The sequence below is a fragment of the Macaca fascicularis genome, chromosome 5, assembly GCF_037993035.2.
Source record: "Macaca fascicularis isolate 582-1 chromosome 5, T2T-MFA8v1.1".
NCBI lineage: Eukaryota > Metazoa > Chordata > Mammalia > Primates > Cercopithecidae > Macaca > Macaca fascicularis.
In genome coordinates, this window is record NC_088379.1 from 155,580,001 (window position 1) to 155,594,349 (window position 14,349).

Below are 14,349 nucleotides of genomic sequence, written 5' to 3' on the forward strand. Positions count from 1 at the left end.
TATCAACATACAGGCAATGTGCTTTGTTACATATTGTTTTTTAATAAAATGTAAGATGAGATTTATAGAGAGGAGAATATTAATTTAATCATGTCCATTTTCTCTGTGATGGTACACCCTTTCTTGTTGTTCTGAATTTAAAATGTACACCTTAGAAAGCTAATAATTTCACAGCTATTTTGGAAAAAGTAAAAAATATTTTGTTCTGTGGACTTGCAGAAATATTAATATTTCAAAATGTATTTCAATTGTTTCTGGCTTAATGAATAATAGAATTGATGCCTTAGAACAACTCTATTACTGAAACACTAATTATTTCTAGATAAATACATTTCATGGTCCATTTAGCTCTCCAAGATATTTATTACACCAAAATCACTTCAGGAAAACCATGTTTTCCTTTTGATACCACATGTATACTATGCTATACAAAGGTACAACTATCATCAGAAAGAATTTTGATCCCATCAAAAAGACCCATGAAATGCTTGGCATAAGTTATCTAACGTTTTTATTTTAAAACTGCAAAACCTTTTGGGTGAAAAAAATAACTTCTAAAAAGATTCAACAAATGCACATTGAGTTCCCACTACGTGTCAGGCACTATGCAACAGAGTAACATCCTAATTTATTCAGTGTCTGATGTCAAAATGACATCAAATATTTAATAATAAAGCACTCTGAAACTCTAAAACCCTCAATACAACACTCCTCCATTCTCCTTGCCATGGGCTTTTAGATGTTGCCAGATAAGGCACCAGAGATCACTGGCCCATGAATACATGTTATTTCCATGACCACTCTTGCACCTGCAGATCAACTGAAATACGATTAAAACAAACAAACATGGTTCTTGTTGGCTGTCCTTTTCATCTCAAGACCTTGACTTGCCTTTCTTTCTCTGAATATCAAAAATTAGGTACCCAGAAATATAATTCATTATATGCAAATATCCTTTGTAATAAATATCACATGCTACATTTATTCTATATCAGTGAATACTTCATACAAGTAGCTTTCAATGCAAATTTTTGAAGTTTACTTTTCTAAAAGTTAAAATTTTTTTCTTTATACTGGAAAATTTCTAAAACTGAATTTTGATGTCTGATAGACACGTAAGTTACACAAATGGAAGCAAATTACACTCTTACATAATACACAAGTAATTTACTATTTTTGTTTTTGTAGTCTTCTAGAAAAAGTTATGCAAAAATTAGAAATTAAAATATAATGTTTTCTAATAGCCAAATATAAATTTTTTGTCATTAACTTTACTTAAAAGAGTCAACACATGTTCCTGAAATTTGTAGCATAAAATATTCCATGGAGTATACATTTTATAATTTGTCAAGTTCCTTAGTCTTAAAAGGCAATTTAATTATTTTGTTTCTATAAAGTAAAATCAACAACAGCATGTCCAATTTGGCTATCTTAAAAGAAGGTAGATATACTGAGTAAAATTTTAAAGAAGGCATTTAACCAAGTTTATCATCACAGTCCTGCAATTTGCAACATAAGAAAAAAAAATTTTTATTATATTTTCCAGACTATGCTTTGAAAATAGTTATTTTCAAATAACTAAAAAATATAAAAACAGCACAGTTTTTTAAAATAAAATGTTATATATGTAAAAATTTGGCTATAAGTGTAGATAGTAAGATAGTTTAAGTGCTTCCCTTAATAATTCATTTCAAAAGGAATAAGTAGATAAAGCAAATATTATTTTGGAAGTAGTTGAGGAAACTGATCTACAAAGATCCACAATTGTACCCATACTGATTGGATAAATATGGATCTATAAAGATCCATAATTGTACCCATACTGATTTTCTCCTTCCCTTTGGCTTTAAATTCATACAGACGATGAAATACAAAATTAAATTACTCTCTTCTTCATCTGGCTTTGATCATATCCAAAGTCATTTATCTAAACCTAAGCCATCTACAGAAAATCAGTGGCCAAATCCTAAAGGTATCCCTTTACCTCACTGCAGAATTTCCCCAGGCTCCATGCTTGTCTGTGAGAATGTTGATAATTTTCTGGATTAGTTGAGTTGCTGTCACATGGTCACGATATTTTGCTGCTCTTATCAAATGATCACACATCTTCTCATCTTCTCGTTTCTCTGCAGAATACTGGGCACACAGTGACTTGGAGAGAAAAAAAATTAATACTATAAAAAATATGAAAAAAAAACCTTTAAAATCCATTATGAAATAATCTTTACCCTAAATCAAAACAACCAAAATTTTAAATCTACTTTTACATTCCTCATTAACCTAACGACTGAGATTTAGTGATCTGCTCTTTCAGTAAAACATCCCACAAGAATTTACTTCTGTGAAGTCAATCATGAGATACACTCAGAAGTGGTAAACATTCAAGTAGAGACCTGAACAATGAGACAAAGACAGTCTTGTAAGAAGCAGGGGCCCAGCACGACAAACAGCATGAAGTGAAGTTGCAAAGGACTTGAGACATAGTGAATAAGGAGAATAATGGTAAGAAATAATTTTCAAAAGGCAGGCCAAGGCCACATCATTTGTATTATGGTAAGGAGTTTAGATTTTATTCAAATGTAATGGAATCCCAGTAGAGAATTTTACGCATATAGCCGCTATTTAGAGAATAGATGGTAGTGGGACAAGAGAAGTGAAGTTCGCAGTTATGAGGCTACTGCAGAGGGCCAGAAAAGAGACAACAGCAGCTTACAATAGTAAATTGAGCTAGTTCTAAACACCTTTAGAACATGAAACTGTTTGGTCTTTTAAGTCCTAGCAAAATATACCAAAAGCACTGGGATTGCCTGGGATCTTATTTAAAATGCAGAGTCTCATGCCCCACCCCAAATCTATTCACTTTGTGTTTGATTTTTAATTCTCAGGCAATTTATATACATTAAAGTCTGAAAAGCACTGTCTTAGATATCAATTTTGCCCAAAAAAAACCTTAGAATTATTTGTCAGTAATCAGATACACTATAATTGCTAGTTTCCAAAATGCTTATTTCTCTTCTTTTGAAATTCAGAAGATTGTGGTGTCACGTTTATGATACTGTAGTTAAGGCATCGTTTAAAATAAGAAAACAAAGATGGATGTAAACTTGGTCCTTTGTTCTATTCAGTGTCTACTGGAGTCCTCCCCCACCACCCCCACACACACATCCTTTGATAGATAAGTAACCTAAACTTGATGTTGGAACAAACATCACTAGTTTACATATGGAATATACACTGTGGATGCTTGCCTCTCCTACAGTATACCAGTTTTGATAAATTGCTACCACGCACTACTCCCACCACCACCCCAGCAACAAACAGGAGTCCTGATTGTCCTAAACCAATCAGGTAATAAACACACTCACACTGGCAAACTGGATTAGGGAAGAACACTTGATGTAACTGGTACAGGTAGGGTAAAGTTCAAGATTTTGTTGGACAGTTAGTTCCCTCCTTCCTCTCAGGGTGTAAAAGAAGCAGCACACAATTCTAGGAGTATTGGAAGCTCTCTGTACCATGAGGGTAGCTGGCCTGAAGATACAGCCAAAATGAGAGCAGAACTATGAAAACTGAAGAAAAATAGAGCTCCTTCCAGATGGAATCACGAACCTCCGGATCAATCAAATTCTCAAGACCAGCCTACCTTTAGAACCCCTATGAGACTTTTTAAAGACTTTTTTAAGAGCCAATAAACTCCTGCTCATTGTAAACCAGTAGAAACATCCAAAAAAAATGGTTTTTTTGTTCCTTACACCAAAAGCAATTCATCCTTTGCATGCTGTATATGTACATGCACAAGGAATCAAATATATATATATATCTTTTTTTTTTTTTTTTTTTTTTTTTGGAGACAGTCTTGCTCTGTTGCCTAGGCTGAAGTTCAGTGGCGCAATATTCTTGGCTCCTCTGCCTCCCAGGTTCAAGCAATTCTCCTGCCTCAACCTCCCGAGTAGCTGGGACTAGAGGCGCCCGCCACCACGCCCAGTTAATTTTTTTGTATTTTAATAGAAACAGTGTTTCACCATGTTGCCCAGACTGATCTCGAATTCCTGAGCTCAGGCAATCCACCAGCCTCGGCCTCCCTAAGTGCTGGGATTACAGGCGTGAGCCACTGTGCCCGGCCAGGAATCAAATATCTTAGTATGTGCAAAACACTATGCTAGGGAGATGAAAAGCTGAATTTAATAAAGAGGAATTTTAGAAGTTAGTTTTGGGTGGGAATAAAGGAAACCTTTAAAGCAAAGACAAGGCAGAAAAACAAGCGAGGGACAAAGCAAGAGAGTTTGACCCAAGTACAAAATACAGGTAGAACGACTAACAGACTGTAGAAATTCTGGAATGCAGAATGAGTATAGAAAAAAGTCACAGGAGTCACAGTATACTTATACAAATGACTACAAGATTGGGAAGCAAAACAAAAACCAGGTTACGGTATCACCCTTGCTAATATCTCCTGTCAGTCGTGATCACTCATTTACCTCTTTAGGTCTAAATGTCCTAATCTGCAAAATTAGCAGATTACATTAGATCCAAGATTGCGTCAATCCGAAGATCCTGGGCAACCTCTGTGAGGGTACTTGAGGGTACCTGAGTTCAACATCTCAGAGATGTTCACTGGTAAAGGCAAACTGTTTATTTAAACACTGATGTGGAGAAAATAAATCCTAATAAGAACTAGATTAACTGATGAGAAATTAAAAGTAAACTTGATATACTGTACTTTTTTGTTTGTCTGTTTGTTTGTTTGTTTGAGACAGAGTCTCGCTCTGTCATGCAGGCTGGAATGCTACGGCGCAATCTCTGCTCACTGCAAGCTCCGCCTCCTGGGTTCACGCCATTCTGCCTCAGCCTCCCGAGTAGCTGGGACTACAGGCGCCTGCCACCATGCCAGGCTAATTTTTTGTATTTTTTTTTTTTTTTAGCATTGACGGGGTTTCACTGTGTTAGCCAGGATGGTCTCGATCTCCTGACCTCGTGATCTGCCCATCTCGGACTACCAAAGTGCTGTGATTACAGGCATGAGCCACCACACCTGGACCATAGGCTATATTTTTTTAAAAGATTGACCCAAACAAACCACAAGAGAGTTCACTTGTCAAAAATATGATTTGAGCAAATAAAAGAAAACGATTAAGAAATATATGAAAGGGCAGTAGTTTAAGTGAAGATAATTAGGAAATTATTTCATTGTAACAAAAATGTCAACTGATATGTCATATTGTTATATATTCACACAAGAACTGAGAAACATTCTATAGGTTATTTCATATCTAACCCAACCATACACTAAAACAAAGAGTACGAAATGATAAGACACTCACAGAACCGTAAACTTCCAACATTCTCTACTATATATCCATATCTGTCCTTGTCTAACTTCACCTAAGAGGAAATTCAAATCTACTGATGAGATTTACAAAATCACTGGTTTCTGAAATGCTATGAAACACCACATACCTTCATACTAAACAGTATTAAAAGTAACCAAAAACATATTATTAAATAGCTTATCATTTCTATCTCATTAATATTATAATAATTTAATATCAAATTATATTTTGTAAACATTTGATGAGCTACTAAAGTTTGTTCGAAAAGGCATAATTCTCAAAACAAGGGCTCAAGGTAAGCTCAATGGTAAAATGCTTTAAAGTGTTCTTTAATGGATCCTTCTTTACAATTTGAACAGCAACTTTTCATATCTGACATAAAATCTATAGATATAAATCACATTAAAGGGCTATTCTTTCCTGATTATCAATCTCTGTCTCTTTGTGGAACATTAGGGTCACATCTGACCTAGAAACATGATAAAAGAAAACCAAACAAGAATGTTTCATAAAGATATGATGAACTTGTAACTATTTATTTAAATGCCCTTATAATGTAATTTGAAGATGTTCTTATTTAAAAACCAATAATAAATTCTATGTATGAAATATCATTCAAAGTCATGTGGAGATAAGAAATATTTACTTTAGAATCAAATACATACTACTTATTTGTAGTATACATATTTGTGTATGTATGTATACTTGTATTTGGAGATTGAGTGGAGGTACAAGAGACATTAACAAATATTGCTATTTATCAGTAACATAAACGGTCAGATCTAAAATGTTCATTCAATTTTAAGGCAGAATTTTTTTTGTTTTATATCAACTTTTCTGTGTTCCTATTGTAAGCACTATATAAACTAGATAATATAACTTCACAACATGGCCACAAAATATTTGATTATAAAAAGAAAAAAAAATAAGCATTTGGGGAACAATTCTATTTTACATGATTATTGCTAAAGAAACCTAAGATTTGTAACCAAAGAATGAAGAAACTCAATATAGGATAAATAAAACTCCTCAGAAGAAATTCAGTCACTCACAGTAAAGAGACAAATTGACCATTTTAGCTCTTTAAATGTAAATGAATAGAGACAATGTTTAATTTTTCCTTCCAGATGTCATGGCTTTACCTAATTTTACTATTCATCCTTTGCATGAAAGTAAGAGAGGACACAAACAAATGGAAAAACATTACATGCTCATGGATAGGAAAAATTAATATCGTGAAAATGGCCATACTGCCCAAAGTAATTTAGAGATTCAATGCTATCCCCACCAACCTACCAATGACTTTCTTCACAGAATTAGAAAAAAAAACTACTTTCAATTTCATATGGAACCAAAAAAGAGGCCATAGCCAAGACAATCCTAAGCAAAAAGAACAAAGCTGGAGGCATCACACTACCTGACTTCAAACTATACTACAAGGCTACAGCAACCAAAACAGCATGGTACTGGTACCAAAACAGATATATAAGACCAATGGAACAGAACAGAGGCCTCAGAAATAATACCACACATCTATAACCATCTCATCTTTGACAAATCTGACAAAAACAAGCAATGGGGAAAGGACTCCCTATTTAATAAATGGTGCTGGGAAAACTGGCTAGCCATATGCAGAAAACTGAAACTGGACCCCTTCCTTACACCTTCTACAAAAATTAACCCAAGATAGATTAAAGATTTAAATGTAAGACCTAAAATCATAAAAACCCTAGAAGAAAACCTAGGCAATAACATTCAGGACATAGGCATGGGCAAAGACTCATGACTAAAACACCAAAAGCAATGGCAACAGAAGTCAAAAGTGGCAAATGGGATCTAATTAAACTAAAGAGCTTCTGCACAGCAAAAGAAACTATCATCAGGGTGAACAGGCAACCTACAGAATAAGATAAAATTTTTGCAATCTATCCATCTGACAAAGGGCTAATTCCAAGAACCTACAAGGAACTTAAACAAATTTACAAGGAAAAAACAAACAACCCGATCAAAAAGTGGGTGAAGGATATGAACAGACCCTTTTCAAAAGAAGACATTTATGTGGCCAGCAAACATGAAAAAAAGCTCGTCATTACTGGTCATTAGAGAAATCCAAATCAAAACCACAATGAGATACCATCTCATGCCAGTTAGAATGGCAATCATTTAAAAAGTCAGGAAACAACAGATGCTGGAAAGGATATGGAGAAATAGGAACACTTTTACACTGTTGGAGGGAGTATAAATTAGTTCAAGCATTGTGGAAGACAGCGTGGCAATTTCTCAAGGATCTAGAACTAGAAATATCATTTGACCCAGCAATCCCATTACTGAGTATACACCCAAAGGATTATAAATCATTCTACTATAAAGACACATTCACAGGCATGTTTATTGAGGCACTATTCACAACAGCAAAGATTTGGAACCAACCCAAATGTCCATCAATGTTAGACTGGATAAAGAAAATGTGACACATATATTCCATGGAATACTGTGCAGCCATAAAAAAGGATGAGTTCACGTCCTTTGCAGGGACATGGATGAAGCTAGAAACCATCATTCTCAGCAAACTAACACCAGAACAGAAAACCAAACACCGCATGTTCTCACTCATAAGTGGGAGGTGAACAGTGAGAACATATGGACACAGAGAGGGAAACATCCTACACAGGGGCCTGTCCGGGAATGGAGGGCAAGGGGAGGGATAGCATTAAGAGAAATACCTAATGTAGATGACAAGTTGATGGGTGCGGCAAACCACCATGGAATATGTACACTTGTGTAACAAACCTGCACGTTCTGCACATGTATCCCAGAACTTAAAGTATAATAAATAAATAAACAAACAAACAAACAAACATTTTTTAAAAGTCCTAAAAGATTTAAAAAAAAAAAAAACAGAAATGGAAAATATTAATAGACATATTCTCTACTAAAGAAATTGAACTCAACTACTTTACCACAAAGAAATCTCAGGCCCACATAGTTATATCGGTGAATTCCACCAAACATTTAAGAGGAAATAATACTGAGGCCAGTCAAGATGGCTCACACCTGTAATACCAGCACTTAGGAAGGCTGTGTCGGGAGGATCACTTGAGCATAGGAGTTGGAGACCAGCATGGGCAACATGGTGAAACCCCACAGCTACAAAAATACAAAAATCAGCCAGGTGTGGTGGCATGCACCTTTAGTCCTAGCTACCTGGGAAGCTGAGGTGGGAGGATGGCTTGAGTCCAGGAGGCAGAGGCTGCAGCAAGCCGAGATTGTGCCACTACACTCCAGCCTGGGTTACAGAGCCAAGAAGAAGAAGAAATAATAATGAAGAAACAAAATTTACAAAAGCATGAAAAATATGTAATACTTAGCTACATTTTAAAATTTATACAGATCTTATAAAAAATAAAACCATAAAAACTAAAAAAATAAAATGACAAAATATTGTTAAGAGAAATTAAGAAGCTAAATGAATATACAATTTATATATACAAAATATAGTTTATAGATTTAAAGATTCGATATTTTAAAAATTGATTTTATATATTCAACACGATCTTACTAAATATCTTTAGCAATTCTTATAAATACTGAAAGGCTGATTCTAAAACATACATAAAAACAGAAGGTAGGCCAGGCCAGGTGGCTCACGCCTGTAATCCCAGCACTTTGGGAGGCCGAGGCAGGTGGATCACGAGATCAGGAGATCGAAACCATCCTAGAAAACAAGGTGAAATCCCATCTCTACTAAAAATATAAAAAAAGTAGCTTGGCATGGTGGCACATGCCTGTAATCCCAGGTACTCAGGAGGCTGAGGCGGGAGAATCGCTTGAACCAGGGAGTCGGAGGTTGCAGTGAGCCGAGATCACACCACTGCACACTGCACTCCAGCCTGGAGACAGAGTGAGACTCCATCTCAGGGAAAAAAAAAAAGAGAGAGAGAGAGAAGGTAATAACAGCAAAGCAACTTTAGAAAACTAAGTTGTAAGACTTTACACCCTTCCAACTATACTATAAAACTAGAAATGAGGATGGGCGTGGCGGCTCACGCCTGTAATCCCAGCACTTTGGGAGGCCGAGACGGGTGGATCACGAGGTCAGGAGATCGAGACCATCCTGGCTAACACGGTGAAACCTTGTCTCTACTAAAAATGCGAAAAATTAGCCAGGCGGGGTGGCGGGCGCCTGTAGTCCCAGCTACTTGGGAGGCTAAGGCAGGAGAATGGCGTGAACCCTGGAGGAGGAGCTTGCAGTGAGCCGAGATCGCACCACTGCACTTCAGCCTGGGTGACAGAGCAAGACTCCGTCTCAAAAAAAAAAAAAAAAAAAAAAAAAAAAAAAATTTTTAAACAACTGCCCTTTTTTTTTTTTTTTTAAGACAGAGTCTCTCTCTGTCGCCCAGGCTGGAGTGCAGTGGCTGGATCTCAGCTCACTGCAAGCTCCGCCTCCCGGGTTCACGCCATTCTCCTGCCTCAGCCTCCAGAGTAGCTGGGACCACAGGCGCCCGCCACCATGCCCGCTAATTGTTTGTATTTTTTTTGTAGAGGCGGGGTTTCACCATGTTAGCCAGCATGGTCTCGATCTCCTAAACTTGTGGTCTGCCCGCCTCGGCCTCCCGAAGTGCTGGGATTACAGGCCTGAGCCACCACGCCTGGCCCAACACCTGCTCTTTAAAAGAACAATTTATAAAATGAAAGGTAAGCCACAAATTGAGAAAAAATATTTAACATACATATAAATTACAAATGAATTCTTTAAAGAATATATAAAGAATTCATACAACTAAATAAGACAAACAACCCAATTAAAAATAATGAGCACAGGATTTGAACAGGCATTTCACAACTGGCTAATAAGCACATGAGAAGATGCTTAGTCAGTAGAGAAATGCAAATAAAAATCACAATAAGCTATCACTATACACCCACCAGACCGGCTAAAATTTAAGAGCTACAATACCAAGCACTGACAAGAACATGGAACAACTGGAACTCTCATATCTACCTTGGTGGTTGAATTGTAAAGTCATCAACTACTTTGGAAAACAGTTTGTCAGTTTCTTGTAAGCTTAAACATATACTTACAGGAGCATGTAGCAATTCTACTCCTAGGTATTTCCTCAAAAGGAGTAAGTACATATTTCCACAAAAATAACTGGTATGAAAATGCCCATGGTGCATTTAGTCATAAAAGCCAGACACTGAAAACAACTCAATATCTGCTTATAGCTGAATGGATAAACAAAATAATTCAACTTAGTATTTTAAAAAACAAACCAATAATACACACAACAATGTGAACAAATATCAGAAAGTTTATGCTGGCCAAAATAACCCAGAGTACCTACTATTTGATTCCACGTATATAAAATTTTATAGCAGATAAAACTATCTATAATAACAGAAATCAGATCACTGGTTGTCTGGGACTGGATATGAATATATGGAGAGGAATTGACCACAGTGGATCACAAGGGAATTCTCAAGGATGACCCAAATCTCCTATATCTTGATTGTAATGGTAACACAGATACACACCTTTATCATAACTCCTCCAATTGTATACTTAAAATTTTATTACATGCAAACTATACTTCAATAAAGTTTATTTAAGAATTGTTTGTTTGTTTTTTCAGACAGTAGTTTACTCTATTGCCTAGGCTGGAGTACACTAGTGTGATCTTGGCTCACTGCAACCTCAATCTCTTGGGCTCAAGTGATCCTGCCACTTCAGTCCCCCAAGTAGCTGGGACTAGAGGCACGCACCACCACGCCCAGCTAATTTTTTCTATTTATTGTAGAGATGAGGTCTCACTATGCTGCCCAGGCTGGTCTCAAACTCCTGAGCACAAGCGATCCACTCACCTCGGCCTCCCAAAGTGCTGGAATTACAGGCATGAGCCACTGCGCCCAGCAAGAAGTGTTTAAAAGGTGAATGGACAAAGTATAGATGGAGAAAGCAGTTAAAATACTCCTGCTAAAAAATAGGCTCATATAGCAAATAGGTAAATACCTTCTACAAATAAATGAGGAACAGACAGATAACCAATAAGAAACTGGGTAAGAGAGCAACATGTACTCACAAAAGCAAAAAACGGAAAACATATAACAAGCAGAATAGACTCAATTCTTTTAAAAATTCAAAATGAAAGTACAACTACCAGAATGCCAAGATAAAAATTATCAGTCAATTGTTGATGAGAATGCTGAACAATGAGAACAACTCTACATTGAAGCTGGGCATGGTATATACTTTCACAAGATAGTGTGGCAATATCTATTAAAAGCGAAAATATGAACATTTTGTAATCAAGTAATTCCACTATACAGAAATGGATGAGGACATGCACCAGACATATAAAATGTTCAAAGTGCATTATTCAAAATAGCTAAACACTTAAAACAACCAACCAAACAAAAGAGATTATTAAAAAACTAATGGCCTACATATTCATAAAAGCTAAAGATTGGAAATAATCCAATGGCCTATCAACAGTAGAAAGAGGTAATGAACAGCCAGCAGTCTATACATAATGGAATACTATGTAGTAATGAAAGTGGAGTTGAAACATGTAAGAAAATAATTAAATTTTGGAAACATAATGTTGAAATAAAATTTCCAGAATAAAATACATATAATTCCATTTATGTAAGGATCGAAAATTGTGCAAGAAATTATAGTGCTAAAAGAAACATACTTAAGTTTTGAAAGAATAAAACAAAAGCAAATGTCAACCATAAAATTCAGAACAGTGGTTATCTTAATAGGGTAGAAAGGGGTTGTGATTGGACAGCTAGAAGACTTCTCACAAACTCTTTGTTTCAGTATCACAAAAAAATTAAATTAATGATGTTAAACATACATTGTTTCTAAAGATAGGTTTTCAGAGTAATATGTTTTTAAAGAAACAGGTTATAAAAAGCAAATTTTTATTAAGTTTGCAATTAAGTTATTAAGTTTTGAAATAAAAACAAATTACACACAATTTTAATGATAAAATAGCAAGCCCTTTTCCTAAATTAATAATGTTTAATGATAATTAAACAATTTATGTGTTGGTCTAAAAGTTTTGTATTTAAAACCTTTTTAAGACTTTTAAAAGAAACACATACTTGCTTTTAAAAACAAATCAAAGAACAATGCCATAAAAAAGAAAAAGAAATTTCTCTTTTCTACTTCCTCCCTGTTTGGTCAGTTGCTTTCTACAGAGGTAGTCACTGTTTAGAGTAAGATGTCATTCCTATATAATGGAATCAAACTGTGCATCATTCCATTTCAGGACCTTCTTTCTTTTACATGGCTACAGATTATTACATTTTTAGTTAACCAAGCATTGCTTCTGCTAAACACATTTAAGTGTAGTACTTTACTTCTCAATTTGTCTTAAAATCACTTACACTATAAATTACTTGTCTCACTGAAAACAATTTAAAAGTGATATCACTTCAGGGACAATAAATGAAGAAGTTTCTCAATATTTCACTTTTGGAGGTCTTTGTACTTGATCCCCTACCTTAGATTTAAAGCGTGATCTTTAAAAAAAAAAAAACAAAAACTATCTACAGAAACTCAGAAAGACTCATAGAAAAGACAGAAAAATGAAAGCTTAAAAATGTCGACAGCAAACAAAAGTCAACCCATGATAATGTGTGACAGCCATCTTTAATTCTGAAGTGATTCCTCTGTCATGCAATGACTCGAAGTATTGATTTCTCTCAGCATGAAAAAGCCTAAGCCAATGAAACAGATAGAGCAGCATCCCCCTTCTCCCTTCCCCTGATAACAGCATTCAAGGTTAAAACAGGCAAAACACTTACCAAAGTATCTCTTCCATTTCTTCTTGTTTTAATAGAATGGATACAACGTGTTGGGTTCTTATCTTTACAAACTATAGTCCTCAGACAATATTTTTAAATAATTTGAAGATTAATATAGGATCTTCTATTCTTTTGCTTTACACTTTTAGTAATAAAAAACTTTTCTTCTGTGAACTCTTAAGTATATATAATATTTGTCTACCAGACTGTAGAGATGGCAAAGGCCTATTTCTACAAAAAAAAAAGAAAATTAGCCAGGCATGGTGGCACACATCTGTAGTCCCAGCTACTTGGGAGACTGCAGTAGGAGGATTGCTTGAGTCCAGGAACTCGAGGCTGCAGTGAGCCGAGATTACACCACTGTACTGCAGCCTGGGTGACAGAAGAAACCCTGACTCAAAAAAGTTAAAAAAAAAAAAAAAAAAAAAAAAGGCCGGGCACGGTGGCTCAAGCCTGTAATCCCAGCACTTTGGGAGGCCGAGACGGGCGGATCACGAGGTCAGGAGATCGAGACCATCCTGGCCTACACGGTGAACCCCGTCTCTACTAAAAAATACAAAAAACTAGCCGGGCGAGGTAGCGGGTGCCTGTAGTCCCAGCTACTCGGGAGGCTGAGGCAGGAGAATGGTGTAAACCCGGGAGGCGAAACTTGCAGTGAGCTGGGATCCGGTCACTGCACTGCAGCCTGGGTGACAGAGGGAGACTCCGTCTCAAAAAAAAAAAAAAAAAAGTCTGTGCGCAGTGGTTCACACCTGTAATCCCAACACTTTGAGAGGCCAAGGCAGGTGGATCACAAGGTCAGGAGTTCAAGATCAGCCTGGTCAAGATGGTGAAACCCCGTTTCTACTAAAAATACAAAAATTAGCTGGGCATGGTGACAGGTGCCTGTAATCCCAGCTACTCGGAAGACTGAGGCAGAGAAGTGCTTGAACCCAGCAGGTGGAGGTGGCAGTGAGCTAAGATCATGCCACTGCACTCCAGCCTGTGTGACAAAGTGAGACTCCGTCTCCCAAAAAAAAAAAAAAAAACAGGGAGAGTTTCACAGAGGAATCAAAGTACCTGTTCACCAAGAAGAAAGGGATAGAAAAAATAAAATATAAAAAATAAAAGAGGCCAAAAACGAAGAGAACAAGCTCAAATACATGCATTTTTTAAGCAAAGATAGGAATAACAGAATGAGACATGTAATAAAGAGCCTTCTCTT

General features: G+C 36.1%; 1 protein-coding gene across 6 annotated transcripts in view; it reads right to left on the reverse strand.

The window, feature by feature from the left end:
- The window catches only part of LRBA (LPS responsive beige-like anchor protein), a 768,738-nt gene that overhangs the window by 416,980 nt on the left and 337,409 nt on the right, over nucleotides 1-14,349 (reverse strand). For all 6 annotated transcript variants that reach the window (XR_012435154.1, XR_010586615.2, XM_015450901.3 and 3 more), the window contains exon 37: nucleotides 1,985-2,151. Coding sequence is in view for 4 of the 6 variants with exons in the window: in XM_015450901.3 (XP_015306387.2) it covers nucleotides 1,985-2,151 (167 nt within the window). In the remaining 2 variants the exon portion in view is untranslated. The remainder of the gene's footprint in view (nucleotides 1-1,984; nucleotides 2,152-14,349) is intronic.